Here is a 16,127-nt window from a genome sequence, read left to right as displayed (position 1 = left end):
TTTTCAAATTTGCTAAAAAATTTCAAATTTGATGAACTATTTTGCAAATCCGGTGAACTTTTTTGAAAAGTTGATGAACTTTTTTGAAATTCGATGAACTATTTTTCGAGATTCGATGAACTATTTTTCAAATCCGATGCACTTTTTTGAAAAGTTGATGAACTTTTTCCAAATTCAATGAACTTTTTTTCAAATTCGATGAACTTTTTTCAAATCCGTGAACTTTTTTCAAACTCATGGTTGTTTTTCATTGTTGTGAACTGTTTTTTCAAAATTAGTGCACTTTTTTCCATTTCATGAACTTTTATTTTTGAATTCATGGACTTTTTTGAATATATGAACCTTTTTTACATTGGCCAACCTTTTTGTGCATGTTCATCAACTTTCCAAATTTGTTCACATTTTTTCATACATTAATGTTTTCAAATAAGTCAAAATCTAAGCGAGGGGCTGTACGATAAGTAGCGCTGCTACATTGTTTCTTAAATCAACACACGCTGAAATTACTCACTAGCAGCAACTAGGTGTACCTGTTGGCCAACCTCGAAGACGAGTGTGTGGGCGTGAGTTCGATTCTCAGCGAAGCCTCTTTTTTGGATGTCTTTTCGCGTAAAAATACAATTTTGCCTGCGTGCGCGTTTGTGGGCTGGCCCAGCAGGGGCTGCTGCAGGCGCCAGCTGCCTTCGGCGGCGCCTTCAGCGCCGAATAGGCGCTCCCTACAAACACAGCACGCGCGGGCGATACATCACGGTGTTGTAGACGTAGTTCGTGTAGTATCACGACCGTGTCCGATCCGATCACCAAACGTGGCCATGGGTTTCGTCGCGCGTGCTCTCCCATAAAAGGCATGGAGGTGCGTGCAACGATATTCCGTGCAGAACCTCCGACGACGACGATGACGATGGGGCGCAACCTCGCGGCGATACTACTCGTCGTGCTTGCCTGTCTCGTCTCTCTAGCCTCGGCCGAGCAGATCAAGACGACGAACACGCGGTGGAGCTACCGCCTCCCGCTGCCCGAAGGCGTCAGCGGCGCCGAGAGCCTCGCCTTCTCCGGCAAGGATGGGGTCTACACCGGCGTCTCCGATGGCCGGGTGCTCAAGTGGGGCGGCAGCGCCGCCGGCTGGAGCACCTTCGCGTACAATGCCAACTACAGGTCGGTGTAAGTACAAATTAAACATCGTGTTATCAAATAGTAGTACGTAGATCATGATCAAATTAGCTTACCTGTGACATGTGCGGCGTCTGCAGGAAAATCCCTCTGTGCTCGGACTCTGGGGTGCCATCGGAACAAAAAGAGAGCATCTGCGGGCGGCCTTTGGGCGTCCGGTTCAACAGGAAAACCGGCGAGCTCTTCATCGCCGACGCCTACATGGGGCTCATGAAAGTAGGGCCGGACGGCGGCGAGGCCCAGGTGCTGGCGACGGAGGCGGACGGCGTTCCTTTCCACTTCCTCAACGGCCTCGACGTGGATCAAGCCACCGGCGATGTGTACTTCACCGACAGCAGCGCCAACTACCCCCGCAGGTGCCCTACACGCCCGCCCGCCCGCCCGATCAAGCCCCAATTCGATTCACTTCATCATGCTTATGCGCGACAAATCTGTGTGTGCATGCAGGTTTAACACGGAGATCATCATGAACGCCGACGCGACCGGGCGCCTGCTCAAGTACGACGCGCGGACGAAGCTCGTCACGGTGCTGAAGGCCGAGCTGCCGTACCCGAACGGCGTGGCGCTCAGCCGCGACAGGACGCACGTGGTGGTGGCGCACACGGTGCCGTGCGAGGCGTTCCGGTACTGGCTCAAGGGGCCCAAGGCCGGGCGGTACGAGCTCCTGGCGGACCTGCCGGGGTACCCGGACAACGTGAGGCGCGACGGTCAGGGTGGCTTCTGGGTGGCGCTGAACCAGGAGAAGGCGCGGCTGAACGCGACTGCGGCGGCTCCGGCGAAGCACTTGGTCGGCGTCCGTCTCAGCGCCGACGGCGTGGAGGTCGAAGAGCTGACGGCCGCCAGGGGCGTCACGCTCAGCGAGGTGGCGGAGAACGGCAACAAGCTGTGGCTGGGTTCCGTCGAGCTTGATTATATCGGCATCTTTGCCTGATCGAATTATTTGTTGGCGGCTTGATTTGATTTATTAGTAGGGTGTCTGTTAGCGGTTGTCTGATCGAGTTTTTTCCTTTTTCTTTTGACATGAGACTGATTCAGTATTAGACTGTTTTTAAGAAGGAATTAAGTCAGTACACTTATGAAATTTGTATGGTTTCACGACTTCCTGCAACGTTTTCTATAAATGAAATTATGCACGTATTTAGCTTTTGTTTCTGTAAAAAAGATATGCTTGATTTGCTTATGTATGTTTTCTTCGTAATAAGGAGCTCTATTTGACAGCCTTCCAGCAACCACAAATAAGTGGCTATGGTCTTCATGCCGGCCCTGTTCATCGACTCAGAAAGTCCATGTTCGGTGGTGCATTTCGAATCCAGTGGATCTTCAATGTACGCCTCGACGTCGTTGGTGTTTCGGTGGTTAGCGGTTTTATTGACATCTGCAAGGATCTTCATAGACTAAGCACCTTTTTTTCCTTTACTCGGAGAGTCTTTTGCAAAATTTAAGCACATTTGTATTCTCTCGTGCTTTCTTGTTGTATCCATGTGGATCAGTTAAAGCTCTATTTGACAGTTGCCTGATGAAAACTAAAATAATTGCTTGCCGATTTTAATCTTCTCCTACCTTTTCCTTTCAGCCGCCCTCCAACCACCCCCTCTAATCACAACCTGGTCAACCTCTGACTTCCCTCCACAGGTGATGCGGCGGCCAGCTGCCTTGTCCCCGACTCCGGTTGCTCTTTGCTCGGCGTTGCTGGACGCCGTGGCCGGCCGCGACACTCATGTCACTTCCTTTGGCTGCACCTCACCATCTTCTCTTTCCAAAGAGCAAACATTTTTTCCATATGTTTTCCTTTTTGAACTTGATTTTTTATGTATTTAGTATCATCAGGAAAACATGAAAGAGTGATTAGAAATCGAAAATGTCATCTCGTGAAAGTTCGCCAGGAGCTGACGGCTGCCAGGGGCGTGACGCTCAGCGAGGTGGCGGAGAACGGCAACAAGCTGTGGCTGGGTTCCGTCGAGCTTGATTACATCGGCATCTTTGCCTGATCGAATTATTTGTTGGCGGCTTGATTTATTATCCGTAGGGTGTCATTAGCGGTTGTCTGATCGAGTTTTTTTCTTTTTCGGTTGAGAAATGAGATGAGACTGATTCAGTAAGTAGACTGTTTTTTAGTAGAAGGAATTAAGTCAGTACACTTATTAAATTTGTATGGTTTCACGACTTCCTGCAACGTTTTCTATAGATGTAATTATGCACGTATTTAGCTTTTCTTTCTGTGAAAAAGATATGTTTGATATGCTTATGTATGTTTTTTTTTCAGAAAAACTTTCAATAAGTTCAACTTTAATCATGGCAATACAACAAATATCACAAATAATAAAAAAAATACATCCAAATGTGTAGACCACCTAGTGACGACTACAAACATTGAAGCGACCCGAAGGTGCGCCGCTGTTTGCCCTTCCTCATTGGAGCCGGCCATAACTTATTTTAGTAGACAATAGGGAAGTCGCTGTGGTAAGGCCGCATAGGACCAGCATACTAGAATAGCAATCGCCGCCAGTGAAGAGACATGTAGATCGGGAGGATTCAATCTGAAGACACGCGAACAAATACCGGATCTAAGCATATCCACCAACGACAACCACCGACTGAATCCTGCGAGATCCGCTAGAGACACACCTCGACACATCTTCCGACGATGCTAGAAGCAAACACCGGGATAGGGGCTAGGCGGGGAGAACTTTATTGCATCTTCATGAAGCCGCTGTCATCTCGCCTTCCTGAGCAGGACACAAACTCTAACAAAACTTAAAGAATCAGTTAAATACGAAGCCCTCCGATGGCATGAGCCGGGATCCACCGCGCCCCATGGCCCTAAGGCCACTGGAGACGAGGCAGATCGGTGGTACCACGGACGGGAGACGGGAACCCTAGTTTCGTGTTTGCTTTGGAGGAGAGACTTCTCTCCTAATGTATGTTTTGTTCGTAAGGAGCTCTATTTGACAGTTGACAATTGCCGATGAAAAACTAAAATTGTGCCTCTAGATTTTCATCTTCTCCTACCTCCTCCCTTTGAGCCGTCCAACGACATTAGCCGAACTGCTGACCACCGCCTCCTCCAACCATCTCTCTAATCACAACCTCCTCTCTAGCGTGGGTGAGCATTCCGCTCCGTCAACCTCTGATTCCCCTTAGCTAGTGACGCGGCGACCAGCTGCTTCGGTCCTCGACTCCGGGTCACTCCCGGCTCGGCATTTCTGGGACGTCGTGGTTGGCCGTGCTACCCCTGTCTCCTCCTTTGGCTGCGCATCACCATCGACTCCTCTTACTAAATCGACTGATGCAAGTTGTATTTTTAGGCAACTTGCAAATAGCAAACATGATGTTTTCTTTTTAAACTTTGTTTTTTATGTATTTAGTATCATTAGGAAAACATGAAAGAGTGAGTAGAAATATGACGCGTCAAGCCCACTCTTGTTTTTTTTCTTCCAGAAAACAAGTTTGGTTCAATTCGACAAACCGTTCACAGTTAGTACGAAACAAGACAGAAGATAAGCACTGAAAATGTAATTTTTGGTTACAGTTACAAACAAAATATAATCATCTAAATAGAAAAGATCCACGAAAGTTAGAACTTAATTAATTGGTCATTTATTGATTTTGCCATATAGAACATAAAATCAAGTTAAGTTCAACTATTACACAACAAATATATAAGCATGCGCCAAAATGTCCCTTGGCCCTGACGCTCTGAAAGGCAGCAAACTTACCTAGATCCGTCACTATATCACAACTCCAGATGTATGTATATGCCCGGGCATGATGTTTTCGTGCCGTTCACTTCTCACCGATCGTCTTCAACAGTATATATATGAACAAAATCCAGAAACTCCTTTGCTTAATCCGTCAAGATGTTCAAAACTTGTGCGTTCCGTTGGGGCGTACGTATCGACGACCTTAGCGGAACGATGTCGAGCTGCTTGCCCCGAACGGGTCGCCGGGGTACCGGTCAAACATCTGCGACCCCTCGCCGGGGCCCCCGAGCAGCGTGTCCGCCGGCTCGTCGGTAACGCGCCACACCTTGATCGACTTGTCGAGGCTGCCGCTGTAGACGATCCACCGCCCCACGCCGCTGTTGTCTCCTGTCTCTGCGGCAGCGGCCGCGACGTTTTCCTTGTTGTACTCCACGACGGCGAGGCACCTGATCGGCTCGGTGTGGCCGGAGAGCACGGAGAGGCAGGAGTGCACGCCGGCGTCGCGCCGCCAGACCATGATGGTGTTGTCGGCGGAGCCGCTGAAGAGGAGCGCTCCCGCCGCGGCGAGGCAGAAGACGGCCTTCTTGTGCCCGCGAAGCACGCCCCCGTGGACGAGCTTGCTGTCGCCCTCCCAGCAGTTGACGAGCCCGTCGGAGGAGCCGCAGTAGAGCACCGGCGCGACGGCGCTCACGGCGAGCGCGTTCACGGCGTGCTCCTGCTTCAGCAGCGTCTGCACGGGCGAGTGCTTGGTCCCCTTCCCCTGCACCTCCCGCTTCCACACCTTGACCGTGCCGTCCGCGGAGCCGGTGAACACCAGCCCGTCGTACGCCGCCACGATGGCGTTCACGTTGTCGTCGTGCGCCACCACGGACTCGAGGCACTTGGAGTCGCTGATGCGCCACACCTTGAAGGTGCGGTCCCAGGAGCCGGAGTAGAGCAGGCCCTGGCCGGCGTCCGTGGGGCTCAGGCACGACACGGCGTCGCTGTGCCGGATCCAGAGCGCCGAGCGGTTCTTGCGCACCTCGACGTAGTTGGACGGGTTGAGAGAGCCGCGCAGGAAGTCGCGCAGCCGCGGCAGGCTGCCCACGCGCTTGTGCAGGCCGTTCTTGGGCGACACCTTCCACACCCGGATCTTGCCGTCCTGGTGGCCCGTGAAGATGCGCTCGCCGGAGATGACGATGGCCTTCACGAGGCCGCTGGACGACTTGAAGCCGCCGGAGTCCTTCTGCTTGCGCCAGACGCGGATGTTCTTGCTGTCGGAGCCAGTGTACAGCGCGTCGCCCTTGGCGGCGAGAGAGTAGATGTGGCCTTCCTCCCTGACGAGCGAGCTGATGAGGCTGGTGCCGGGCGCCATCGCGGGCGCGGCCATGGACGCCTCGCTGTGGTGGGACCAGGGGGACGCCATGGTCTGGTTCCAAGGGGACATGTTGTACGGCGAGCACTCGCCGCTGAAGCTGGATGGGTAGTCATTGTAGAACCCGCCCGTCGCCGACGAGCTGCTCTGCCTGTTGGAGCATTCGTCGTCCGTGCCCGAGTAGTTGGGGTCGGAGTGCGACATCGGCAGCGGGATGTTGGAGGGGTGCGAGCGCGGGACTCCGCCGCCGGCCCCTTCGCCGTCGCTATCTCTCATAGGCTCTTGCTGGAGGCTGTGGGCGAGACCGTGGTGGAGAGAATTGCGAGAGGAGGAGAAGGGAGGGAATGTGTATGTGGAGGGGAGGGGAGTGAGAGGCGACGAGAGAGTGGCGGGAGGCGAGAAAGCCGTTGAGACCGTTACGACATCCGGGGTGGGGCCTCGGCCCGCAAACTGCTGCCTTTCACCAGTTCTTTTTTACAGTTCATTTCACGAGTTTTTTTTAGCGGTATTTCACAAGTTTTGGAGCCTAGGAATTATGATAATTTCCTGCTCGATTTTTTAGGTGATAAATTACTAAATTTAGCCTCCTAAAGAATGGAGTCGTTTTTCTTCTTCTGTATGAACAATTTTATTAATTTGAAATAACAATTACTTTGTCTATAAGAAGAGGCTCCTCAAACCAATCCTTAGTTGAATAAAAACTAGCCCCCCGCAAAAAAGAGAGAAGAAAACTAGTTAACCTAGCAAGTTTTTTTTTGCAGGATAATACTTGTATTACTCAAAATCAAGAATTACAGTCACGACTGCAATGTCGAGAAGTTCATTTGGACCAGACCCAAGCCACACAACAGTTCGGCATTGTGATCTTTCAAAATTTGCCAGACAATGACTAGCATAATTTTTTGTGCGACCAACATGAGTAATACAAGAATTACGCTCGATCAAACTTTCTTGGATCTCCTTTATCAGAAGGCATATTTTGATCTATTAGTATCTCTGCTTTGCACCATCTTGACTGCTTACTGTCTGATTCTATATCGATTGGTCGGTTGCTCCACTTCAATGCAAGCATGAGTCCGTCCCTTATAGCAAGAATTTCAGTCTCTAGAACATCATTACAGTCAAATAAATACCTGCACGAGCTAAAGATAATGCCACCTCCATCATCTCTCAAGATCATTCCTATTCCACCCCGATCTGTGTTCAGCTTCACACGTCCAGCCATTGGTGGTTCCCACAGGCTAAGGACCGGGCACTTAACATTGTGTGTGGGTGCTAACAGAGGGAAGCATACTTGAGATTGGTACTTGCCTTTGGTGTGGTCCGCCGTCGGATCAGTAGCAATAGAATTCAGGGAGGAAATATAGCTAGTTAGAAAACGAAAAGATACATCAACTGGTGGTGCTGGTTTATGGTGAACTATTTCATTTCTGACATGCCAAATTCGCCAAAGCAACATCATTGTGTGCAGCCGGACACGTTCACTCAAATCAGAGACAAGCTGGACGAACAATTCTCTGCCAGTGTGTAATATCTTAGTAACATCCGGGAGCTCCAATTCAGCATTCATTGCTTGCCACAAGCGTCATGCATTGATGCAGGTACAGAAAGTATGAAAAGAGTCCTCATCTTCACAACAGTAGATTGGACAAATAGCAGTAATCTCAAGTTTGCGTTTCTGTTTGTTTTTCCATATCGCAATTGAGTCATTTGCAAGCCTCCAAGCAAAGTTTGTTGGGGAACGCAGTAATTTCAAAAAAATTCCTACGATCACGCAAGATCTATCTAGGTGATGCATAACAACGAGAGGGGAGAGTGTTGTCTACGTACCCTCGTAGACCGAAAGCGGAACCGTTATGACAACGCGGTTGATGTAGTCGTACGTCTTCACGATCCGACCGATCCTAGCACCGAACGTACGGCACCTCCGTGATCTGCACACGTTCAACTCGGTGACGTCCCACGAACTCTAAATCCAGCTGAGGTCGAGGGAGAGTTTCGTCAGCACGACGGCGTGATGACGGTGTTGATGAAGTTACCGACGCAGGGCTTCGCCTAAGCACTGCAACGATATGACCGAGGTAGAAATCTGTGGAGGGGGGCACCGCACACGGCTAAGACAACTGTCAACTCGTGTGTTCTAGGGTGCCCCCTGCCCCCGTATATAAAGGAGCAAGGGGGAGGCCGGCCGGCCCTCCTGGGGCGCGCCCCAAGTAGGATTCCTACTAGGAATCCTATTCCTAGTAGGTTTCCAACAAGGGAAGAGAGGGGGAAGGAAGCAGAGGGAGAGAGGGAGAAGGAAAGGGGGCGCGGCCCCCCCTTCCCTAGTCCAATTCGGACCCAAGGGGGAGGGGCGTGCGGCCTGCCCTAGCCGCCCCTCTCTCTCTCCACTAAGGCCCATGTGGCCCATTAGTTCCCCCGGGGGGTTCCGGTAACCCTCCGGCACTCCGGTTTTATCCGAAACTTCTCCGGAACATTTCCGGTGTTCGAATATAGTCGTCCAATATATCAATCTTTATGTCTTGACCATTTCGAGACTCCTCGTCATGTCCGTGATCACATCCGGGACTCCGAACAACCTTCGGTACATCAAAACACATAAACTCATAATACCGATCGTCACCGAACGTTAAGCGTGCGGACCCTACGGGTTCGAGAACTGTGTAGACATGACCGAGACTCACTTCCGGTCAGTAACCAATAGCGGAACCTGGATGCTCATATTGGTTCCTACATATTCTACGAAGATCTTTATCGGTCAAACCGCATAACAACATACATTGTTCCCTTTGTCATCGGTATGTTACTTGCCCGAGATTCGATCGTCGGTATCTCAATACCTAGTTCAATCTCGTTACCGTCAAGTCTCTTTACTCGTTCCGTAATGCATCATCCTGCAACTAACTCATTAGTCACATTGCTTGCAAGGCTTATAGTGATGTGCATTACCGAGAGGGCCCAGAGACACCTCTCCGAAACACGGAGTGACAAATCCTAATCTCGATCTATGCCAACCCAACAAACACCATCGGAGACACCTGTAGAGCATCTTTATAATCACCCAGTTACGTTGTGACGTTTGATAGCACACTAAGTGTTCCTCCGGTATTCCGGAGTTGCATAATCTCATAGTCATAGGAACATGTATAAGTCATGAAGAAAGCAATAGCAATAAACTAAACGATTAGTGCTAAGCTAACGGATGGGTCAAGTCAATCACATCATTCTCTAATGATGTGATCCCGTTAATCAAATGACAACTCATGTCAATGGCTAGGAAACTTAACCATCTTTGATCAACGAGCTAGTCAAGTAGAAGCATACTAGTGACACTCTGTTTGTCTATGTATTCACACATCACTGGTGCGCGTCGGTCCTAAACAAACGGTTTTTAACCCCTTCCGCGAAGGCATTTGGAACCGTCGCCAAGTGAGTGTGGGCGATAGGGGGGTCCTTCCCACACGACCCAGAAACTGTCGGGGATAGGGCCCCTACAGTACTCCTACTCGTTTCCTCTCGCATTGCCATCGCAGTCGGTATTCGGTGGTGCTACGTTTACCATGCGCGGCCCATCCCAAACGGTTCACTATTATAGAACGTGTATGATGCGTGGCCCATCACAAACGGTTCACCATTAAGAAGATTAGCTAATCGTCGTACGAGTGTCGGACAGGATTACGAAACATCGGACCATCGTAACATCATCGTACACGACAACTATCGCACACGCTATTCTGTGGTGCAACGTTTACGATGCATACTTCATCAGAAACATTTCATGGTTGCGAATCATGTACGATAAGGCAACTAACACAAGCATTTAGTTTGCCCACACCGTTTGTGATATTGTCTGACATTGCACACACTTTGCAAACGACAACTGTGTGCATGCTTGCACACGTTTCCTCTCTGTGAACCGTCTCCGATTAAGGTGCATATCGCAAACATTTGTATTTTACCAACCGTGTGTGTCGTAACAACCTGGAGAGCGTAATTTCACCGTAATTTAATTGCTGATTTTCCAAATTGTACCGGATTTGGATTTGAATTTGAATGTATGCTACAACTTTATTCATATCCATCAGTTTCAAACAACCAATGCATTATTCGATTCATAGGTACATATCTTCAAGAATTACATAAGAACCAAATAAAGAACGATGAACCACAGCGGTATACTTGTACTATTAAAGACGGTAAAGAAAGAGGCGAAATATATTCTGGTTGCTGAACAAGGTGAAGCGGAATGCCCATAATGTGCCCTCCTCCATGCAGAAGGCACGCACGACTCTAGTCCAACCCCTTGTGATGGCCGACCGCCCATCCTTCACGGTCTTCATGAAAACATCTAGATAATCATCGTGTTCTGGTAGAAATACTTTAATCTTTGCATGCCCACCAATCATGTAGTTTGAGAGGTAATCTTGAGTAAACTACTTTGGAAACCACTGCAAATGAAAAAGATTCAGACATTGTCATCTAACACAACTCATTATGGGCAGTAAAAAGAAGGCTGCAGAGTTCTTACTTACCATCCTGCAGTTCGCTGTTGTCTTGGATAAAGTGTAAACAAATAGTTTAATTGCCATCTTTGGACCCATTTACTAATAATCTTTATCAGCTTCCTCACTTGATGCTGGTTCATCGATATTTCATTGCCCCATACGCAGAAAGGGTCGAAACGCGGATCTTTACCAATGGCATATGTACCTAAAAGCACCAAGTTAATATTAGAAGCTAAACAGCAATTGCACAATGATGTAGTACAACACTCTTTTATAATATGTCTATATACATCTGTATGTGGTAGTCCATTTGAAACCTCTAAAAAGACAAATATTTAGGAGCGGAGGGAGTATCTTATAACATCCAATATACTCACATATTAGATGAATTAACATCTTATATTATGGGCCGGAAGGAGTTTAGTTCATTCTTACAAATTATCTGCTGCTGTATCCACGGGTTACAGTTAGTTTGAGCTAGCTCGGGCTCAAATAGCCCAAAAGTATATCTAAACATGAGGGCTAGTTTGAACTAGTTGCATCTATAACCCACCCAAAAAACTAGTATCCAACCCAAGAGGTGCTAATTGGAGCTAGTTCTCCTAGTGCATTTATTGTTAATCTAACCCTGCCATCCAAACAACTCTTTGGATGGAGTTAGTTCAGGGTTAGTAATGAGCTAGAAACTAACTCTAACCTCTAGCTAAGTTGAGTATCCAAACAGGGCTGTGTTGTTGCTGTTGTTGTTGCTGCTGCTCTTCTACGTATATCTAGACATCATTAGAACATTAATGTAACACTCTTCCTTGTTGCTATGTAGCCTAGGATTGCATATTTATACATTAAGTACAGTGCATGTTGCTATGTAGCCTCAGATACATTACATATGGCCCTAGTTAACCTAAGGAAATATGGGTTGCAGATATATTCAGTTAAAAGTCCGATTCACCGATTAGTCCCTTATCAGCCGCCGGCCTATATGGTACCAGCTACCGATATCCTGAACAGTGAGCAGATATAAGCCATGGGATGAAACTAACCTCGATGGAAAACAACAGTCATTCCCAAAATTGTCCTGTGTAGGTACATCAAGAAGCATGTTAAGCACAAGTGGTTAAACATCAACCAAAATTACACATGGCAGACAAAATAATCTCCAAAAGATAGCTTCAGTGTGCAGGTTTAAGCACGCTAGTAAAGCAAAACAAGTGGAAAGGTGTGCTAACTGCAACAAGCCAAACATCTAACAACAAGCAAGCATGGTCATTCAAACTGGTATTGTGCCGGTCTAAGTACACTGGTTATGGTTAAATAAAAATGGAAAGGCGTGTTAACTACAAGATGCAGCAACCAAATGTAGTCATTCATAGTGGTATTGTTGAAACTGGTACTGATGAAATTGAACTGCACAGTTCATACTTGCACATATAGAACATCACGTTGTGAATAACTGGAATAAACAAGGCATACTATGAACAACCAAAGATAGCATTTGAAACTGAACATATGCTAACTACAAACAACCGAACAATCAAAAAACTTTAAAAAGAGGCATATGCTAGCTATAACAGGCTTAACAGCAAGCAAATATATGCATTCCTATCGGTATGTTAAAAACTGGATTGATGAAATGTATTGCACAGTAAATAATTGCACACATAGAGCATCACATTGTGAACAACTGAAATAAACAAGGCATGCTGCAAACAACCAGATATAGCAATTAAAACTGGACATATTCTCACTACACTACAAAAGGGACTCGACAAAACAAATCATGGGTTTCCCCCTGTGAAGAGGCACGTCAAAACAAATCATGGGTTTCCTCACTTGTCACGGATGGGCTCGTTCCCGTGGGAAGAGCACGGACCCTGGATGCGCTCCATGTTGTCGCAGATGGGCTCCTTCCCCTTGGAAGATCACGGCTGTAGGGTGCCCTCCCTGATGTCGCAAACGGCCGCCTTCCCCTTGGAAGAGCAAATGGGCTCTTTCCCCTTGGAAGAGCCGGAGAGGGTGCCCTCCTCGTGGTCGCCGTCGATGAGGTCTGACTTGGAAGCTGTGGATCCCAAGCCAGCGTCATGCCCTTCAGGAATGACAAAAGGGCCTCGATGGCGATGTAGAATGGCAAATTGTTGACAGCGAGCCAGAGGAGATCAGCGGCGGGGCCATGGATGAGATCCACGGCGGTTGAACCCGAGGGGTTGGGGGTGGGCCACTTAACCTGTGACACAGCCCGCCTCAGGGCATCGCTCTCGATGACCTCGATGTCGTAGCCGGCGGACGAGACATGCCCGCATACTCTAGCCCACTGCTTGAGTGCCTGCCGCCAGTAATGGTCGTCAGCTTCCTCGGCGATGTCGGGCGAAGAGACCGCTATACACCTCTTTTGGGCCAGTCGCTGCTCGAGCTCCACGGGAAGCGTAGCCGGGCTTAGGCTGCGACGCTCTGGAGTGGGGGATGGGGATGGGGATGTGACAACCTGATTTTTGGCCCATTATTTTTCTTTTGTTTTTCTGAGGTTTTTGCTTGAGTTTTCTTTTTCAGTGGCTTTGTGGTCTGGAAACTGAAGAAGATGCCTTCTTATTTGTTTCCAGAGTGGCTTGTCATTCCCAAATCTTTTCCTAGACCCTGTCATTTTCATCCTAGCCCAAATCCCAATATTCTTTTTATTGGGAATATTCCTTTTCTATTAACGGAATAACTCAAATTGCCCTAGGTTGTGAAGCAACCTTTATTTCCATCACTCCTAAAATTCCCAAATAATTCTCATAAATTGTTTGGGTCATATATTTCTCAAATATGGCAAAATATTTCATTTGTCATGTTTATCATCATGCTCAAATAATTCATTTCCTATTCTGCCCTAAATGGCACATTGTGAAGCAAGTGCTATTTTCCTTTTCCCAATTGACCTCAAACTCCTTGGACACAGTTTCCTGTCCATATCATTGCCACATGCCAAAATGCAACCTCATTTCCCTAGTAATTATTTAATTATGATTTTCCAAAGTTTCTATCCAGAAAGAAGCTTTGTGAAGGATGTGCAAGCTAGGCATATCCAAATGAGTTGCCATTTTGCATGATCCCTCATATCATCATATCATAGCCCTCCACCAAAGTAGAGCTCATGTCATGCCTCCATGTGAGATCATCCTCAATTCTTTGATTCTGTCCAAAATTTCAGTTTGTGAAGCAAGTATATTTTATCTTGCTCCATTATGGCTGCCAATTTTTTCTAGGCCTTCTATTATCCATATAACCTACCTCCACCCATTTTGGGCATGGTTCATCAAGCCATTATTCCTCTAGAATTTTTCCAAGTTTTTGTCCAAAATGAAGCTTTGTGAAGAAAGTGGCACTTTGGTATTTCCAAATGGCATGAAATCTTTATTGGAGCTTCATACCATCATATAACTCCTCTCTGCCAGATTTCAGCTCATGGCAATCAAGTATGTGAGTGTATCATCCAAATCCCTAATTCTGGCCAGTTTTGCACTTTCTACAGCAACCCTCATCTAAACTCCTCCTCTTAGTCTGATTTTTGGTGATCAAAATAACCTTAGTGTGTGACCATCGCCAGACAAACTCTTTACCATGTTACCTAGCTGGTTTAACCATAGAGAGTTACAAACACTTTCTTACTGATTTACTTTGGAGCTAAGTGCAAATCTCTTCTTTGCTCCTGGACCGATTTATTTCCTCATTTTGACTAAGGGCACGAAGGTCAATCTACTAGACATGTTTGGCCACGCCAAAGAGCGCTGCTTGCGCCAGTGCGCGTGGTGATCACGCTTGCGTCACGGCTGAACGCGTGCTCTGGCTTGTTCCGGCCACTGTTCTCATCTCCTCCCTCCTTGTCTCAACCTCCATTCATGTCCTGGAGCTCGCCCACGCTCGACTGCATCGCCCTGCATTGGTGCCTCGTCGTGGTTCGCCATTAATGGGCCGCTACAACAGTGCCCGTGCCATGCCCAGCCTCTGACCTCCATTAGAGCACCGCTTGAGCTAGCTAGCGATGCTCTAGAGCCTTCCCCTCGGCTATATAAGCATGCCCCGAGCTCTCCCGCAGCTCACCCATCTCCCCCTCGCCTCATTTGCCCTCTGGAATCGCCCCATCTCGCCGGAGTCCACTGTTTTCCTCCATGGCCGCCTCGGCCTCGGCATTCCGGCCAAGCCAAGCCTCCTCTCGCCTCCCTGACCTGTCCACCGCACTCCCCACTCCTCTGCGGTTCGCCCCACCCCACTCGTCGACCCCGGAGTACCTCTGGCCAGGCCTCCCCACGCACGGCCGTCGCCTCCGCCGTTCGGCCACCTCATCGTCCGGCCGTCTCGAGCCTCCTCGTGCTTCCCCGACTCCACCAACGGCTTCCCCTCGTCCCACTGAGCCACCCACCCTTTCCCCCTTCGCCGGAGTGTCCACATCGCCGGCGAACCTCGTCGCCCGAGCCCTCTGTACCCCTCCTCGTCGTCGTGACCTCCCCTCCTCTCCACTCCACCCCGGCGCCGGCTGACCCTCTGAACGGGTGCGGCCTGGCCCCGCGGTCCCGCCGGAGTGCTCGGCCTGGCCGGAGCTCGCCAGAGCGACCCGGCCCATCGCCGGCCTCGCTCCTGTCCTCGCTCCTCTGTTTCCGATCGGGGGCAGGGAGAGGAGGAAGAAGACGAGCGCGCCTGGACCCCCTCCTCCCCACGGACCCCACCGATCAGCCTCTCAGGGGTTGACCACGCGCGGGCCCAGGCGCATAAGTGGAAGCGCCCCCGGGTGAGTACGTTTTCAATTACCCGAAGGCGTATTCCTATTTGTACGCTTTCATTTCCCCGAAAGCGTACTTCTTTCCTTCCTCAGCCTGCAATACGTTTTCTTACTCAGAAAGCGTATTTTTTGAAATCCGTTTCTATCTTATCCACTCACGGACCCGTTGATGATAAATTTTTCACATATTAGTCCCCGTTCTTCCAACCTTCACAACTTTTTGCTCGCAACTCCAAATGAGGTGATTCCAAAGCCCACTTCTTCGTCTCGTCGAGCCCGTTCTGTTGGTTTCATTTTCACTATAGTTTGGCACTGTGAAAATGACCTTTTTGCCCTTGCACGTAAACAGCCCCTCCGAGAGAGAACTGTTTTCGGCAAATCTTTCCGTGGCTTCACCGCACTTCTCCCCGGTGCCTTCTTCATCCCCAGGCAAGCCACAATACCCACTTGCATGATAGTCATGCAGTAGCCATGGTTTTCAACTGAAATATTTATTAAATGTTTGCGTGTTTAAAATATGGTTATCGTTGTTCGGTAATGATTCTTGGCTAGTGCTTACTTTCTTGCTATGTTGTTATGCACCTGGCTAGTATGCCCTGATAGTTGCTAGTATTCTTTTCATATGCTTATGCTTGCTAGTAGTACAT

The 16,127-nt window shown here is 48.7% G+C and overlaps 2 protein-coding genes across 3 annotated transcripts; one reads left to right on the top strand and one right to left on the bottom strand.

Annotated features, from left to right (window-relative positions):
- The first annotated feature begins 820 nt into the window (after positions 1-820).
- On the top strand, positions 821-2,311 carry LOC123125521 (protein STRICTOSIDINE SYNTHASE-LIKE 10). 2 transcript variants are annotated; one of them, XM_044545998.1, is made up of 3 exons: positions 821-1,155; positions 1,251-1,526; positions 1,618-2,311. In XM_044545998.1, the coding sequence occupies exons 1-3, from the start codon at positions 848-850 to the stop codon at positions 2,099-2,101; spliced, it is 1,068 nt and encodes a 355-aa protein (XP_044401933.1). In that variant the 5' UTR covers positions 821-847; the 3' UTR covers positions 2,102-2,311. The 2 variants fall into 2 exon arrangements, with proteins under 2 accessions (XP_044401933.1, XP_044401932.1); XM_044545997.1 differs by having other exon boundaries at positions 821-1,161.
- Positions 2,312-4,744: 2,433 nt separating this feature from the next.
- Positions 4,745-6,556, bottom strand: LOC123125520 (protein JINGUBANG). Its single transcript, XM_044545996.1, has one exon. It carries the CDS (start codon positions 6,499-6,501, stop codon positions 5,074-5,076), a length of 1,428 nt encoding a protein of 475 aa, XP_044401931.1. The 5' UTR covers positions 6,502-6,556; the 3' UTR covers positions 4,745-5,073.
- Between the last annotated feature and the right edge of the window lie 9,571 nt (positions 6,557-16,127).

The sequence above is a fragment of the Triticum aestivum genome, chromosome 5D (assembly GCF_018294505.1).
Source record: "Triticum aestivum cultivar Chinese Spring chromosome 5D, IWGSC CS RefSeq v2.1, whole genome shotgun sequence".
Classification (NCBI taxonomy): Eukaryota; Viridiplantae; Streptophyta; class Magnoliopsida; order Poales; family Poaceae; genus Triticum; species Triticum aestivum.
This window is presented reverse-complemented; position numbering and strand designations above follow the sequence as displayed.

Bases quoted from the DNA above. Each gene is read 5' to 3' on its own strand.
- LOC123125521 (XM_044545997.1), top strand. From the start codon at position 848: ATGGAGGTGCGTGCAACGATATTCCGTGCAGAACCTCCGACGACGACG. The intron at 1,162-1,250 runs GTAAGTACAAAT...CGGCGTCTGCAG, and splicing joins AATGCCAACTACAGGTCGGT to GAAAATCCCTCTGTGCTCGG. The intron at 1,527-1,617 runs GTGCCCTACACG...GTGTGCATGCAG, and splicing joins AGCGCCAACTACCCCCGCAG to GTTTAACACGGAGATCATCA.
- LOC123125520 (XM_044545996.1), bottom strand. From the start codon at position 6,501: ATGAGAGATAGCGACGGCGAAGGGGCCGGCGGCGGAGTCCCGCGCTCG.